At 40.5% G+C, this 14566-nt stretch overlaps 2 protein-coding genes and 1 long non-coding RNA gene across 3 annotated transcripts; 1 reads left to right on the top strand and 2 right to left on the bottom strand.

The window, feature by feature from the left end:
• Nucleotides 1-2085: 2085 nt before the first annotated feature.
• Nucleotides 2086-6917, bottom strand: si:dkey-202g17.3 (4F2 cell-surface antigen heavy chain). The gene is made up of 10 exons (XM_018702068.2): nucleotides 6720-6917; nucleotides 6181-6565; nucleotides 4486-4650; nucleotides 4323-4399; nucleotides 4147-4224; nucleotides 4020-4075; nucleotides 3716-3911; nucleotides 2970-3077; nucleotides 2821-2883; nucleotides 2086-2677 (listed from the first exon to the last, which is right to left on the bottom strand). The coding sequence occupies exons 1-10, from the start codon at nucleotides 6762-6764 to the stop codon at nucleotides 2273-2275; spliced, it is 1578 nt and encodes a 525-aa protein (XP_018557584.1). The 5' UTR covers nucleotides 6765-6917; the 3' UTR covers nucleotides 2086-2272.
• On the top strand, nucleotides 6495-14266 carry LOC108900830 (uncharacterized). Its single transcript, XR_001963801.2, has 3 exons — nucleotides 6495-6571; nucleotides 10461-10579; nucleotides 14147-14266. It is a non-coding gene; the product is annotated as an uncharacterized LOC108900830 (long non-coding RNA).
• On the bottom strand, nucleotides 9069-14545 carry ppm1na (protein phosphatase, Mg2+/Mn2+ dependent, 1Na (putative)). The gene is made up of 6 exons (XM_018702074.2): nucleotides 14137-14545; nucleotides 12601-13172; nucleotides 10412-10529; nucleotides 10185-10299; nucleotides 10009-10072; nucleotides 9069-9428 (listed from the first exon to the last, which is right to left on the bottom strand). The coding sequence occupies exons 1-6, from the start codon at nucleotides 14543-14545 to the stop codon at nucleotides 9396-9398; spliced, it is 1311 nt and encodes a 436-aa protein (XP_018557590.1). The 3' UTR covers nucleotides 9069-9395.
• Between the last annotated feature and the right edge of the window lie 21 nt (nucleotides 14546-14566).

Here is a 14566-nt window from a genome sequence, read left to right as displayed (position 1 = left end):
ATGCAGCACGTTAAAAGTAAAAAGGTTAAAGTTTGACTCCTGTTCTTGTCCAGCCCATAATATCATTGCATTGCATGAACATTTGATTCCAGTCTCACTGATTTCTAAGCTACCTATGACGATTGTCTGTGAACGCTCTTCTAAGAGCGGCTTGCTTTTGTAAATCTCTGCTGCTGCAAAATGCACTGTGAGAATTAATCTTTGAGAAAAGATTACAACAAAAGATTGTTGTTTTTGTGATTTTAATGCTGTAACTGCATTTAAATGTAGTGTATTTATGCCTTTTCACTGTGCTGTGATATTGTGTATCCTTATCGTGTCAGTTTGGTTTATGCAGTGGAGTGCATTTAGGGATAGCAGACATGGTGAGTTTGCTGGCTGTGTTGCACTTTCATTTTTCGCTTTATAGTCTATGATGCTCAGTAACGCACAACCCAATGTAAGTTAGACACATTACCACTTGCACATTTTATTCATTGAGGGTATAATTATTTGAGTTTTACGTCCATAAAAATGAATAAAATAATAATAATAGCGTTGTGCACATTTTGTTCATGTGAAATAAAGTATTTACAAAAGAAAAACTGTCTCACAATTTATGTCTGTGTTTTTTCTTGAAGAGAGAAGGAAGATATATGGCAAAAATGTTTATGCAGATAACACAATGTTTAACACTCACGTATCCTATACCGCTCTCTATCTTAGTTCATGTATAGTTCTTTACAGTCATGAGACTTGACCACATGACAAGATAAACAGAGGACTGTGCTTGAGTTTAGACAATCTTTTTTTTCCCTTCCTTTACATTTATATAACATTCTGTGCTCTGTTTTATAAGACTGCAGATTGCTTAAAAGATCTTATTTTTGTGGACAAAATATTTTTGGAACCCCCATCTGGTAATCAGAAGTCATGATGCAGCCAGAGGGTATCAGACAGTACAAAACTGTAAAATGATGTCAGCAAAATTTTTTAGAAGTGAGAGATTGTTCAATTTTAAAATGTGACATGTTTCGAATAGTGACAGACCTGTGATTCAGAGTAATAAAAAGCTAAAGTGTTAATACTGACTGATAAATATTTACATTTGATATTGCTGGTTTGTGTGGGAAATAAGGGGGGTTTATTCAAATAAAAATGACATCCAATATTAACAATGCTGAATTTAAGAGCTGAATGATGAGAGTTTATTAAGTAAACAGTCTCATTTTTGTATGTTATTATTGGTTTGCCATCTTTAGAAACTCATGATTTTGTTGAATATTAACATCACATATAAAATTAGAGTCAGTCAGAGCAGCACAAAAGTACAGTGTGACTGGTACTACAGCACCACTGTGTGGTTAAACAGTGTACACTTCCAAAAGTAAACTTCCATTTTAAGTCATAGTTAGCCCTCAGGCCATTCAGTAAGAGTAGTAGTGAAAAGATCAAATTAACATGCTGGAAATCACAGCAGAGCTTTGTTTGCATCCCAGATTTATGTCAACAAAAGATCACTCAAGGGGTTTAAAAATAATAAAGAATTCACACACAAAAGTAATTAGTATGTGGTTCACAATGTGGTTTTTATCAGCTGCTCAGACAAGTGAGTGTAATTGCAACATCACTGCAGTGGGGTTTTGCTTTGTTCATAACACGGGCCACATGTTAATAAGAATTACTTGGAAAGTAATCATGAAATGTTCCTTGATTACAAAAACAAGTTTCTACCTTTACATCATGGAGAAGAATAGCTGCCAGGAACACCAAGTACAAGAAAAGGGACATATGCCCCATATGTATAAATCTTTAGTTATAATCACTTGAAATAGTTCTGCTGTATTTTCACTTTTTTTGCACACAAATAGTATATGCTATAAGTTACTGTAATTTATTTACAAGAGACAATTTTACACCAAGTCATTTTTGTACCTTTTTCATTGAAAGTCAATTAATGTCTGTAAATATCAAACTTTAAAAATGTTTCAAAAACAAATCCATGGTCTACAGTCATGATGAGATACTGTGCCCTGTAGCACTTTCAGTTGGTTGCCTCATCTCACCTCTACTTGATATTAAGTTACCATGAATAAAAGTCAGTGTAGGCACCCAGGTTATATCCTGACAATAAATGATGCCACACACAAGACAAATTCATCATTTTATTTTCAGTGACCTCTGAGTTCATACCAATAAGAACTTAAAAAACATCTGTGTTAGATATTTGTTGTTCTGTGAAAGAAACTCAACCCAACACTGAAATCTCCACACAGCTGACAGCAGAGATGTTCTACGAGTAGCTTCCTGCCTCAAACAGTTTGATGATGATTGCTTCATGGGGCTGCAGTTCCAGCGTGTACAGAGACGTCGACCCCAGGCGGTCCATTCCTGTGCTGGCCACAAACACTCCGGCCTCAGGCAGACTCGGTGCCCAGGCAGGATCCAGAGCGTGACGCTCGGGCCCTACATTGAGCAGAACGAGGAAGTGGACGCAACCCCAGGAGCGTAGGAAGGCCAAGAGGGTGGGAGATGGAGGAGAGGTAAGAGTGGAGTTGAAGGAGGAAGAGGAGGAGGAGTTGGTGGAGGCGTTGAAGGGGAGGAAGGTGAAGTTGCCAAACAGAAGAGCTTCTTCTCTGGCTCTGGAGTGACTGAGGGAGGTAAAGAGAGCTACAGCTAACTGCTTCGCCTTCTTGTCCTGAGAGAGAGATGGTAAGTGTCAGAAAGTTTAGTATTACCTACTCAACTAATACAGCTTTATATGACTCATCTGTTAAAAAAGTCAGAGCAGATTGGACTTCTCTAGGAATTTCTAGGAGGGCACCTGGCTTTATTACTCACTATAGGGGCATCTGATGGTTCATTCTTCTCTCCATGTGATGAGCCAGCATTCAGAGACAAATTCTGAGTGGCAGAAAGCTTTTATTTGGTAACATCACCTTTTAAAATGGTCATTAATGGGCTCAAAGTCTCATGCAGGAGTAGTTTACCTGCATTTGGTTTATCTCCTCATCATACTGGACTGCAGGTGATCCTGGCAGAGTCATCATCAACACCAGGAGTAATTTCTTCAAGTCGTGAGATGCTTTACCTCCAACCTGCAGAAACATAGTGCAGTTGCATAATAACACCCTGCCTAAACTAAAGGGCGATGAAATTATACACTGGATTACTTATGTCATTCGGTTAAAGCTGATATGATGAGGTTATGTCACAGTAAACTGTTACTCTTCTTTGGACTTGAGACTGTTGATGGGACAAAACAAGAGGTCTGAAGTTTAATCAAGAAGATAATCACCAGATTAACTGATAATGAGAGTAACTCAGTTGCAGTTCTACATTCAGTCCATTCAACTTAAGCCCGTTTTACATCAGGTAAATATACTGGGGAAAAAGACAGTATCCTTTATGGTTTTAAAATGAAGTGCTTTTGTTAAATAAAATATATAATTGGGAAAATGCCTATTGCACAGTTGTAGTCAATGTAAAGCTTTTGACAGCTTTTGTACTTTAGATCGTGTTCACTACTTCTCTACCAATAAGGTTATAATGGTGAGATTTTCTGTGTTTAAGAGTGTTGATTCAGTGTATGATCATTTGATTAAGCTATTGTGTGCTGCTGAACTGCACTGTGTTATACAAAGAGGTGTGTCTGAGAAACCTCTAATGTTGCATTAGTTTCAGCTTGATGTTTCTAATAAACTGCCAACTGACTGTATATGTACATATGTCTTACTGTCCAGCTGGGCCATATAAGATTGTCTCTCGTTTGCAGGTGTGTCTCTATGGCACTGGCCACTTCCTGGGCAGAGAGGAGGTGATGTGAAGATGGCAGAATTGACTTCATGACCACATCAACCAGTGTCGTGTTGTTTTGGTTGGAGTTGCTCAGAGGAGGCAGGATGTCTTGTGTTTGTTTTACCACCACAATCCTGAAGAGACACACAGGTATGCACAGTTTCCAATTACCCCGTAGCTTCATTTCATTATTAGAGAGAAAAAAAAAAAAACACATCTATCCACAACTGCACATGTAATACCTTTCCTCTTCCTGACCGCTGAATTCTTTGAAGACACCTCTCCACTCCAGCAATGTCTGAAATGTAAATATTTTATTGAAACTGCTGAAACACTGAAAATTCAGAACATTCATGAGCATTGTTGTACCTTTTCTGAATATGCTGCATCTGTATCACAGATTGCAAAACCTGCAACACCCTGCTCCAACCAGAACCGCAGTGCGTGCTGTGGAAAAAAAAACAGTCATGTTTTAAGAAATCCAGTAACACTGAGAACTTAACATGTTTAGTGGCATGATGAGAGAGAACAGGTTTCAACTGTACCATTGCTGAAAGGTCTGAAGGCCTGTTTCCTGCCACATCTAGATCCAGTTCACAGAAGTTTAGCACCACTTTGAGACCTGCAGGAACGGTAAAAAAGTGTATTAATCATCACAACATGTGGGAAAAAGTCTTAGTCTCTCTAAGCAAGCTGCCCTTTACTCACCTGCTTTGTTGCTCTCTGTGAGCAGATGTTGGATCTGAGGCAACGTCCCCAAGCTTTCACCAACCGAAGTGAGGTTTAAAGGAGACACCTCTTTATCAAACAGGCCCTCCAGGATTAGAGCCCCTATACCCAGGGACCTGAGGTAGGGAAGCTGCTCACACAGCACTTCAGAGAGATTTAGACATTAGATTTAGTGATATTTCATCTGTCAGTAAGTTCAATTTCCCAATCTCCTCACTATCTGTTTTGGTCTAAACACATTTTGTAGTTGCCATTTATGTGAGGTGTAAATGGTGTTACTTTGTTTAGTATTTAGTTTTATTTTCATTGTGTATGTAGCAGATGGTCATAATATATGTAGTATTCTTGTTTTTTAAGGTTACTTATTCTGAAGTAGACAACTGTTCTTTTACTTTTTAGTTACCCATTTTCTCTGTGTGGGACCAAAGAGGTGTCTCATTGATACCCACGCTGTCCTAATCTATTTTCAGAATTTGTTGCAATCACGCAGAAACCCACAGCTTTATGCCTGTGTTGTCAGCACACAGTCTGTGTGGTGTATTTTTCTTCCCTGTGGAAAAAGACCATTTCATGCGAAGCATGACAAACTTTGGTGTCAGATAAGTATTTACATCTGGTTTTGACAAAGGTTAAAATTGAGCAGCTCTATGTTCTCTGTGCGTCAGCTGGTTTGCATTGTGTTGACAGACATTTTGTTTGGGAACATCTACTACTAAAGCCAAGGTTTACTATGACATGATACCGGCCTTAAACTGGGTTCTGCTTTATTACATTATCTTGACACCCGGTCTTTCAGAGAGGCCTGTGTCAAAATCTACTTTTAAAACTTTAAATATTTCAGTTTTGTACCCATATTTTGCTTTCTCCTAAACTTATGTGTTGGACCAAATTATCACACAGAAAATTGGAGACCAGGTATTATTCTAGAAAAACTAGTACATATTGCAAAGTGAGTGGAAAGAACAGGGGTTATTCACGGGCCCAGTAGCTCGTATTTTTCCCCCCAAAGGGCTACATAGCAACATAGTATGTGTTAGTTAGCAGCGCTTTCTTCTAATATCGTCACCCTCTTAAAATATTTTTTTTGCCTAAATCATCTCCTCATGATGCTGGCCACCTCTGGTAAAATTGCCTACATCCTCAGTTAAACAAATCATGCCATTCTACCCCTTTAGTATAATTGCCTACGTCAAGAGTGTGACTTTTTTTAGTTTTAATTTGCCTAAGTCATTTAATTCTCTCATGTTCCATGTTTGACTGACCTTGTTGTTTGTATGTCAATAGGCATCTGTTGTTATAACTGTTTTGATTAAAATTGTTAGTAAATATCATATATTCAACAAATGGTTTGCGTTTCCTGAAAAATCTGAAAAAATGACTTAGGCGATTATTTTAAGAAGGCGTCGATATGCAAAAGAAGGAAGACTCAGCCAACATGTGTCACAGCCTATGAAGACTTTGCAAAGTCTGTATGAATGAATGATTCAGTCTAGAGACGCTGTCATGCCTCTAATTGACCACCAGGGGACAGTCACACTGATTAAATGTGGTCCGAACGTGCGCTTCAAAAAGAAACTAGCTGCACGTTGGTACCGCGCTAGTCGTTTTAGGGCTAACGTAAAAATAATGTGTAACTTTGTAGCTATTTTTAATTGACATCGTTTCTATCCTCACCATTTATTCCCTCTGACCCCTCCGCCTGTGCCTCCATGTACAGGTCGGGTCGCAGCTGGTAAAATAGCGACTTCTGCCACCACTCGAGCGGTGTTGCAACCGGCCGGGGGCTGATCGCTATGATGGCGATGGAGGTGGCGAGTAAGGCCACCCAAGTCAGCCAGAACAGCACCACTAGGTAACACCGCACCTTCCTCCACCCCGGACCCCCTGCGGCGACTTCCAGCTCCTCCTTGCTCAGAGGCCGCCAACTCTGAGCCGGTTCCGGTTCAGGTTCTGGAATGAGCAGCGGGGCCGTCTCTGAGCCGCCCACGCCGCCCGACAGCCCGGGGCCTGGCACGCTGCCGTACCCGGCGTCTCCCGCGTTCAGGGGCATCCTGTCCGTCTGCAGGTAAGTGACACAATTAGATTAAGCGGTTTAATCTCAGTTTGGATAAGCATGCTGACACTCGAGTTGTAGCTAGCAGGAGTTGGCCAGTTGTTGAGGTTGGCTGGGCTGAGGTTTTGTTTGGACTTGTTTGTTTGGTCTGTTTCCGTACCGTGCGGTCTGTCTCCTCCGCGGCCTCCTTATCAGATTGTTCCATTTAAAAAAGCCGCAAGAGGACTACAGATGATGACACATGTGCTTCAAGAGTCAGCGTCTCTGGAGAAGAGTGACCCAGCACCCTTCATTCCCCTGCGGCTACCTGTTGTACTCAGGTGTTTATGATTGGCCAGTCCTCTGCAGGCCCGTTTCATGTAGGCCTGTGGATTGATTTTCTGTCAGACAGAGATACTGTTATGGCACTGTGCAAAAAACACAAGGGGCTTTAATATTTTCAAATATGGAGATGGATGCATCAGGCTTTAGTAGTTTTCAAGGTCTCTTGCTTTTGAATAAGTGGAAGGATTCCATGTGTTATAGTCTTGATGCTAATATGATTATTTTGTGTGTGTTTTCATATTTCTTGCATAATAATTACTTTTATTTTGTCAATTGTACATTGTCCTCATTATCATATCTGCCTTGATGATTTTTTTAAAGTCTATATGCTCTCTGTGCGGCTGCCATCTTGGTCAGAACGCTCCTGTAAAACAGATAATGTCAGTGAAGCACTTCTCTGCTTTAAGTCAAAGTCTGGATTAAATAATTGTCAGTACATTAGACTCTCTGGCACTATTCCTCCAATCAAAACAAAGATTTATGTATTACTGCAGGTCCTACAAAGTGTTTACAAGGGTTTTACAAGGTTTTCACCTGACAGCAGTTGTTGGTGTAGGTACCCTCTGGCAGCCACTGAACTGTTAACAGCTGATAGGTTGCTCATGTCCTGGCTTAGCTCTGTCCAAGCTCTGTCTAAGAAACCGCAGCCCCGCCCCGAGGAAACACAGGCAAATTCAACACAGCACCAGCCTGCTATGAGGCAACACATGCCCCCATGTTGCTGATCTAAATACCGCCCAAACACAGTCACAGTCACAGTCATTACTCACATTTTCTGTCTGAGGTTTCTTGCCTTCCTGTCTGGTCCTGTTTGTTCTTGTCCACCTATACTTCCTCTTTAACTTTGACCACAAGTCTTCCCACAGAGCCTTGCTGTCTGTAGAATATTTGAGCAATCAGGAGTGAGGAGGTGAGAAAGACACTCTGTCCAATAAAAGCTCTGCTCTGTCAGTTAATACAGAGGTGCTGAGCCTCACCACACCCTTGCAACACATTGTGAAGAACCCATGACTGCCTATGAGAACCCCCTTAAGCCCCTCATGTAGTAGTTTTGACTTTAACTTGAACCATCTTGACTTTGTTTTTGGATTAATAGTGAGGATGGTGATGTGTTTTTAGACAATTTACATTTATGTCCTCTTTTGGTTTCAGTCTGTGTGCTGAATATTGTAACACTGATCTGAATGAGATGTGGACATTTAAATGTAGACAACTAGAATTAAAGCCATCCATCTAAATGTTAAAGCCATCCAATGACACATTGAGACTTTTATTTGTTGTTGTATTTCAAGCAAAACCCAGCAACCTAACCTTTGTGTGTTTGTGTGTCGCTGTGAATGTAGGAAAACAAGAAAGCAGCATGAAGAAAGAGCTGAAAGTATTGACAGAAAATCAATATCTAAGTATTTTGAAAATCATTGAATCATTTTTCAAGTGAAAAATGCAGTAAAGTAATTTGAATACATCACATTGTATAGACATAACTATTTCTTGTGAAATGAGTCAACAGATGAGTCAATGAACAGTTAAAGCTCTAAACCACTGTGAATCTCAACAACTCATATTCTAAGTATAAAATAAGTGGCTCTAAATATCCCAAACATAATGATGTATAATGAAAGATGGTGAGAAGTGGTGAGAGCAAATGGTGAGAGCAAAAATGAATATACTGGTTTTTGAAATTAATAATAATGGGACGAACTGTCTGTGAGTTTTATCAGGCTCTACAGATTTGTTTACTCTAAAATTGTCTGCAGCAGAACAACTTTTACATCGCACCCTGATGTAGCACATCACACATCCACTCTAAAATGCCAAAGGATGCACGTTTAATGAGGTATCTGTGCTAATTCCTGGAAATATCACATTCTTTCCCCATAGTATGGCCCTTCACCCTTACCATCCCTCTCCTGCATTCTTTATCCTTTTGTGTCTCCCTCTGGCTTTCTTCTCCTACAGCATATGTTTATGTTCTTGCTATAACATGTCGTTATCCATGTCACCTTTGCTCCTTGACAGCGTTGTGCTAACTAATTACTTACTGAGAGACGCTGCGTGCCATCATGACTTCCAGCACACTGATACACTTGCAGCCCACGCGTGGAGCACATAAATTAAGTTCAAGTTGTTGTCTTTATTTTTTCTGAAGAATATAATGCTATTTTGGTTTTTGCATGATGCATTACCTTAGGTGTCAGCTTCATTTGTTTTTCACGTGTGCAGTTTGTGTACAGTATCACACAGCAATGTAAATGAGCCGCCTTATGCAGAAACCTCAAGCATGTAGTTAATATCTATCATTATCTCTCCAGGCACTGTGTGATAAAAAGAACAACAACACAGCAAGTATATCACTTAAAATTGACTTTAATTGACCAGAATGCAAATGCTGAAAGAGAATATATCACATAAAGAATCATCATTAGTTTAGTGCTCATCTAAAATGTTAAATTAAATTGGTCCCCATGGAGACAGTGAAGCAGGTGGTGGGTCTGTTTCCGTGGTAACGGCTTTAGTTTGAGGAGTCCTCCGATCCTTCGATGTCCTAAATGTCACAAGATAAGATACAATGTTACTATCATTAAAAATTGTTACGCTTTGCTGCAGTTTATTTCACAGGTGGATAGCGCTTACAGGAAATAGTATGTACTTTAAGAAGTTAAGAAATTTGGCAAATTTGGCCAAATATTTCTGGTTCCAGATCCCCGGATGTACAGATTTGCTGCTTTGTCTTGTCTTGAATATACAGAATATCTTTGGATTTTCAACAAACCAAGCAATTTTAGGATGTCATCTTGCTTTACATTTTTCAAACATTTCTGACATCTTTTAAAATGATGATTATGGCTATAAAAGTAGCTATTTGCTAGCATAGAAAGTAAAGAAAAGCTGCAAATCGGCATATCTTAGAAGCTAGAAACCACTAAACATTTGTCAGTTTTGCTTGAGAAATGAGCATTAATAAGCAATTAATGAGTGACCAGAATTGTTTCCATTTTATTTTCTCCAGTGAATTGTTTTAGCACCAATAAGGATTAATTAATTTATTTAAAATTTATTTTTACTGCTGTCATTGCCAGCATCTAACAACATGGTAATCGAATGAAATGTGTCTTGTGTCTTACCATAGGCTCCTGACTTCTATGAGTCATAATATGTTTCTGATATGCAGAGATGATACAGTCTCGCCTGCAAAGAGAGACACAGTGGTGGCACATTAAAGATTTCTGCTCTGATTATCCAAAATTGATTCCACTGTGAACATATCTGTGAATTTTAGGGGTTAAATATTCAGACTCACTTGCTGGTGATGCCTCCTCCTGGTGGAAGTCCTGGCATCTCCTCTGCAGCCAAGAATTTTATCACATAAAGAAGGTCGGGGTCCTCGTCTCTGGACCTCATCATCTGGATAATTTCTGTGAAGGGGGATTTTAAAAATGTGCTTATAAATTAGGGAGTGGTCATTAACCTAAAGTTTAGTGTGTTTTGTGGTGGAGGCTTGTAAGTAACTCTTCTGCAGCAAATTACCTTCCACTTTCATATCAATCTGTTGCTCCATCTCTGTCTCCCGCTGCAGTGCCTCTTGTGACACCTGGGGGGCACCAGGGAAGCAGACAATGATGATGCTGATGTTGTCCAAACTGCCCTGAAGAGGGAGACAGAGTGCAGGATTTTCAGAAAGGTTGGGTACTTCAGGTGAGTGTGTCCATTTTATGCTACTTTATACTTTTACACCACAACATCTCAGAGGAAAATATTGTAGTTTTCACTTCACTACAGTTATTAAATAGATATTGTTACTGATAATCACTGGCTACTTTGCAAATTACATAAAAAAACTTAAATGAGAATGTAGAGTTTACACTGGCTCCATTCAACCATGTTTTACATCAAGTACTTCAGTACTTAAGTACTACTTTTACTTAGATACTTTCACACTGTGATACTGGTGCTTTTACTAAACTAAAAGATCTTAATACTTCCTCCACTGTTTGAAATCACTTGAAGTACATCTGTTGATAGGGAATGTAGTAGGGGGCTGAGGTCTGTGTCAGGTTTGGATGGAGATGTTCATGTGCTGAGACAGAGTTTGGACAACATATTAATCTCCTATGAGGTCACAGTTGAGTATTTCTAGAAGTTTATGATAGCCCTGATTTACAAATACATTACTTCAGTCTGTGGCTTTTTTTTTTGTTGAAAAAGTACCTATGAAATGGAGCTACACTGATAAATAAATATTATTTTATTGCAGATGTATAGGTACCAGTGTCTATGTCAGTGACAGTAACAACAAATTGTAGTAACAAACCAAAACTACTCTCAGATGAAACGCTGCTCTTCTATGTTTTTAATCTTCCAAATATTAGTATCAGCCTTAAAAATCCAGCATCGACCTGGGCTATTTTTTTGATGTCACTGTTGTGTTATATCCGTCAGCCTGTTGGATGCAAGCAGAAAGGTTCATTATGTACTGGAACATGCCGTCTTTCAGCAAGTACTTTAAGCCTTTTTAGCTGAAATAAATAGCCGCCCATCCTGGCCAGAATAAAACCTCTGAGCTGGTGTGTGTTGGGCTCCCGTCAACACACTCACATTCAGTCTTAATCTGCGCCATGTGTAGCTTTACCTCCCTCCTATCCCATGTCCCAGGATGCCTTAATACAGCTATTTATAGGACAGGTGAAGAGTGCGTCAGTTACTAACGAGCATTAACCAGACCTGCAGGAGAAATCTACTTATCAGTGTAATTCCTCCTCACAGAGACCCTGACCACTATGGCCTCTTCTTAAAGTAAAGCCTCCCATTCATAAATCCACCAGCTGTAACACTATGTGTCCTACTGCAGAGTCCAGTGAGCTGAGTTTGGAGAAATTAGCAGGAGTTCTGCTGAGCTAGGACTGCAGGATAATGCTAGTGCATGTACACAAGTGAGAGGGAGTTAAGTGGCTCGATTAAAATTGACTGGATTCTAATCTGTTCTTGTAGTGAATGATAAGAATAAGAGTTTATCAATAGTCTGGAACTGCTTCACTGAGCATAGGGCACTTTGGACACATCCTGTAAATGATCAAAATGTATATCAGAATAATCACAGGGCCATTTTTTATCCATACATACTATTTGGGATGTCCGTTTTTTTTTCTGTGTTAAGGCTCCTTAATGTAAAATCAATTAAGTATATAATTCACAGTAAATGGAAGGAAAGCACCATTCATTCTCTGATTAGTGGTGAGGCTCATTCATCAGTGCTCACTTTATTTATGGATTCATTTGCTTATTATTGTCTTGATTGATTGTTTGGGCTTTAAAATGTCAGAAAACAGTGACAAACGCCCATCAAAAACTCCTAGAGACCAAGGTGACCTTAGACTCCAGGAGTTCAAACCAACAGTTCAAATCCCAAAGATATGCAATTTATTATTTTAAAAAAGCTGCAAGTGCAGAAAAAAGCTGCAAATCTTCACATTTGACCTTGAGACTGTGTTTTGTTTCAAGCAAAACTCTTGTTTCTAGACAGCAGTTAATATTTAAGCATTCTGGCTTCTTTTATTAAAAAAACTGTTTATATTTGTGTAGGCAAGTATTGAAAAAGTTTTGTTTTGATAGCAGGAACTTGTATTGGCACTAGATTACAAATGATACCCATACCAAGGAATGGTCATAATCAAACTGTCTGAATTGCCTTTAAGCTTTAAGACTGTAAGACATCTCACCTTATAGAGGCAGAGGTCAATGACTTGGGTACAAATCTCCCTAAGGTCATCGCAAACCTGCAGCCGGCTGCGCACAAAGGCACACAGTTCCTCGTTACCAATGGCGTCCCACACGCCATCACATGCCAGAATCAGGAACTCGTCTTCAGGCGTCCTCTCCAGCTCATACACCTCTGGCTCCGGCGACACTAGCTGCTCGGTCTGTGGCCTCCAGTCCACCTCCTTGAAGTCAAAGTCCCCCAGCGCTCTGGAAACAGCCAGCGAGCCATTGACTCTCTGCAGGGTCACAGAGCCTCCGGCGTTCTGGATACGCTCCTTTTCCCTGGGATTGAATGGCTTGTGGTCCTCCGTGTAGAAGACCACCTGGCCGTTACGGCAGAGCAGAGTGCGGGAGTCCCCACAGTTGATAAAGTAAATGTAACTTGGCGAAATCAGGACAGCTGCTGCCGTGGAGCCACTTCGGTCCCAGTTGTCCTGGCGAGCCAGTTTGTGCATGTGACGATCAATGTCCAGGAAGCCCTCACGGATCCCCTCCTTCACCTGCTCGGGGTCCTCGCTCGCTTTAACCCCACCTGTGAGGGGGAAACATTTGTTTTTAATATTGATTCAAACACAGATTGTATAGTTTCTGGCAGTTATGTTGTTTGTTTAGAGGCCAACACACATAAACCTTGATACCATATAAACTGGGGTGGATTGTGTTGATTGATTTGTCTAATGCCTGCCTTCTACATTTAGTAGCATACTGCAAGGTCAGAGTTCTAAAACCAACACTGCAGAGAGAGAACATGTTGTTAGAGTAACACTGTAGCTTAGTGCAATAACATGGCCGCCACAGAGCCAGGGTTCTCCAGGTCACGATTGACAGCTGTAACAAGAGTTTATTAAAGATTTTCATGTAATTATGGTTAATTTTCTTCCTCATTTTTCTCTCAGATAGCCAACCAATCAGTTCACAGCTCTAAATGTCAACTACAAAATTTAACATCTGAACAAATGTCAGCAGCTGCGTTTTGTTCTTCAAAATTTGCTCCCGCTGTTTTCAATCCCTGATGCCTCTAAATTACTTTGCCCACTCATGTGTCACAAAAATACCACAGTATCCAGAACTCTTATTTTGAAAAGTGCTACACATTATTTTATGTTTTTTTAATCAACTTTCATCACTTTATATACCCTGAATGTGTATCATTTTAGCTTTTATGTATCTTCTCTCATTCAGCTGATTTCATGTACTCTGTGTTTGTAAATTAAGTCTATGTCGTGAAGTAGGCCTACTTGAATATAGTACGCAGAGCTCTTATTTGCAGGGCATCTATTAAAGGACGTTTATTAAAAATCCAAAAATGCTGTATGTTTTCAGTTTGACATGCCAGACTGTTTCTGCATGATATTACATGACTGACTGACTCATGAATGATTTTACATTGAGCATTGCATTTAAACTCTGGCTAGATCCATCCACTCCAAAGAAACAACTAGAAGTGTATTCTGTGCTAATTAGATTAATTTCATTAGTCACTAATTGTTCTGTACCTGTTGCCAGGATGTGTTCCAGCAGGTTTCTGGAGCAGTACTGTGCCACTGTGGTGCCTGCATGTCCATCAAAAACAGCAAAGTATCCCCACTCTGTCAGCTCTCCTCTCAGCTGGGGCATGCAGGTGTGGGCGTCCTCCATCTGAGCCCTCCAGCCCTGCATGCTAGCCACAGCGTAGTTCACCCCCGGCTGAGACCCCCCCTCAGACACGTGCTTCTCCAAGATGGGGCGCTCCAGGTACGGGCTCGGCATCAAGTCGTCCTCATCCAGACTGTCCTCCTCCCCCCCAGGCCCCGCTTCCCTGGACCCCCCTTTGAAGAAGAAGGTAACCATCTTCTCCGTCTCTTTGACCAGCTGGCGGAGGAAGGAGGGAACCTCCACGTTGCTCGCCCGCCTGGCCGTCCTCATCACCCCGCGGAGCCTGTTCTC

The sequence above is a fragment of the Lates calcarifer genome, linkage group LG21 (genome assembly GCF_001640805.2).
Source record: "Lates calcarifer isolate ASB-BC8 linkage group LG21, TLL_Latcal_v3, whole genome shotgun sequence".
Lineage (NCBI taxonomy): Eukaryota > Metazoa > Chordata > Actinopteri > Centropomidae > Lates > Lates calcarifer.
Note: the sequence above shows the minus strand (reverse complement) of the source record. Positions and strands in the feature narration are given on the sequence as shown.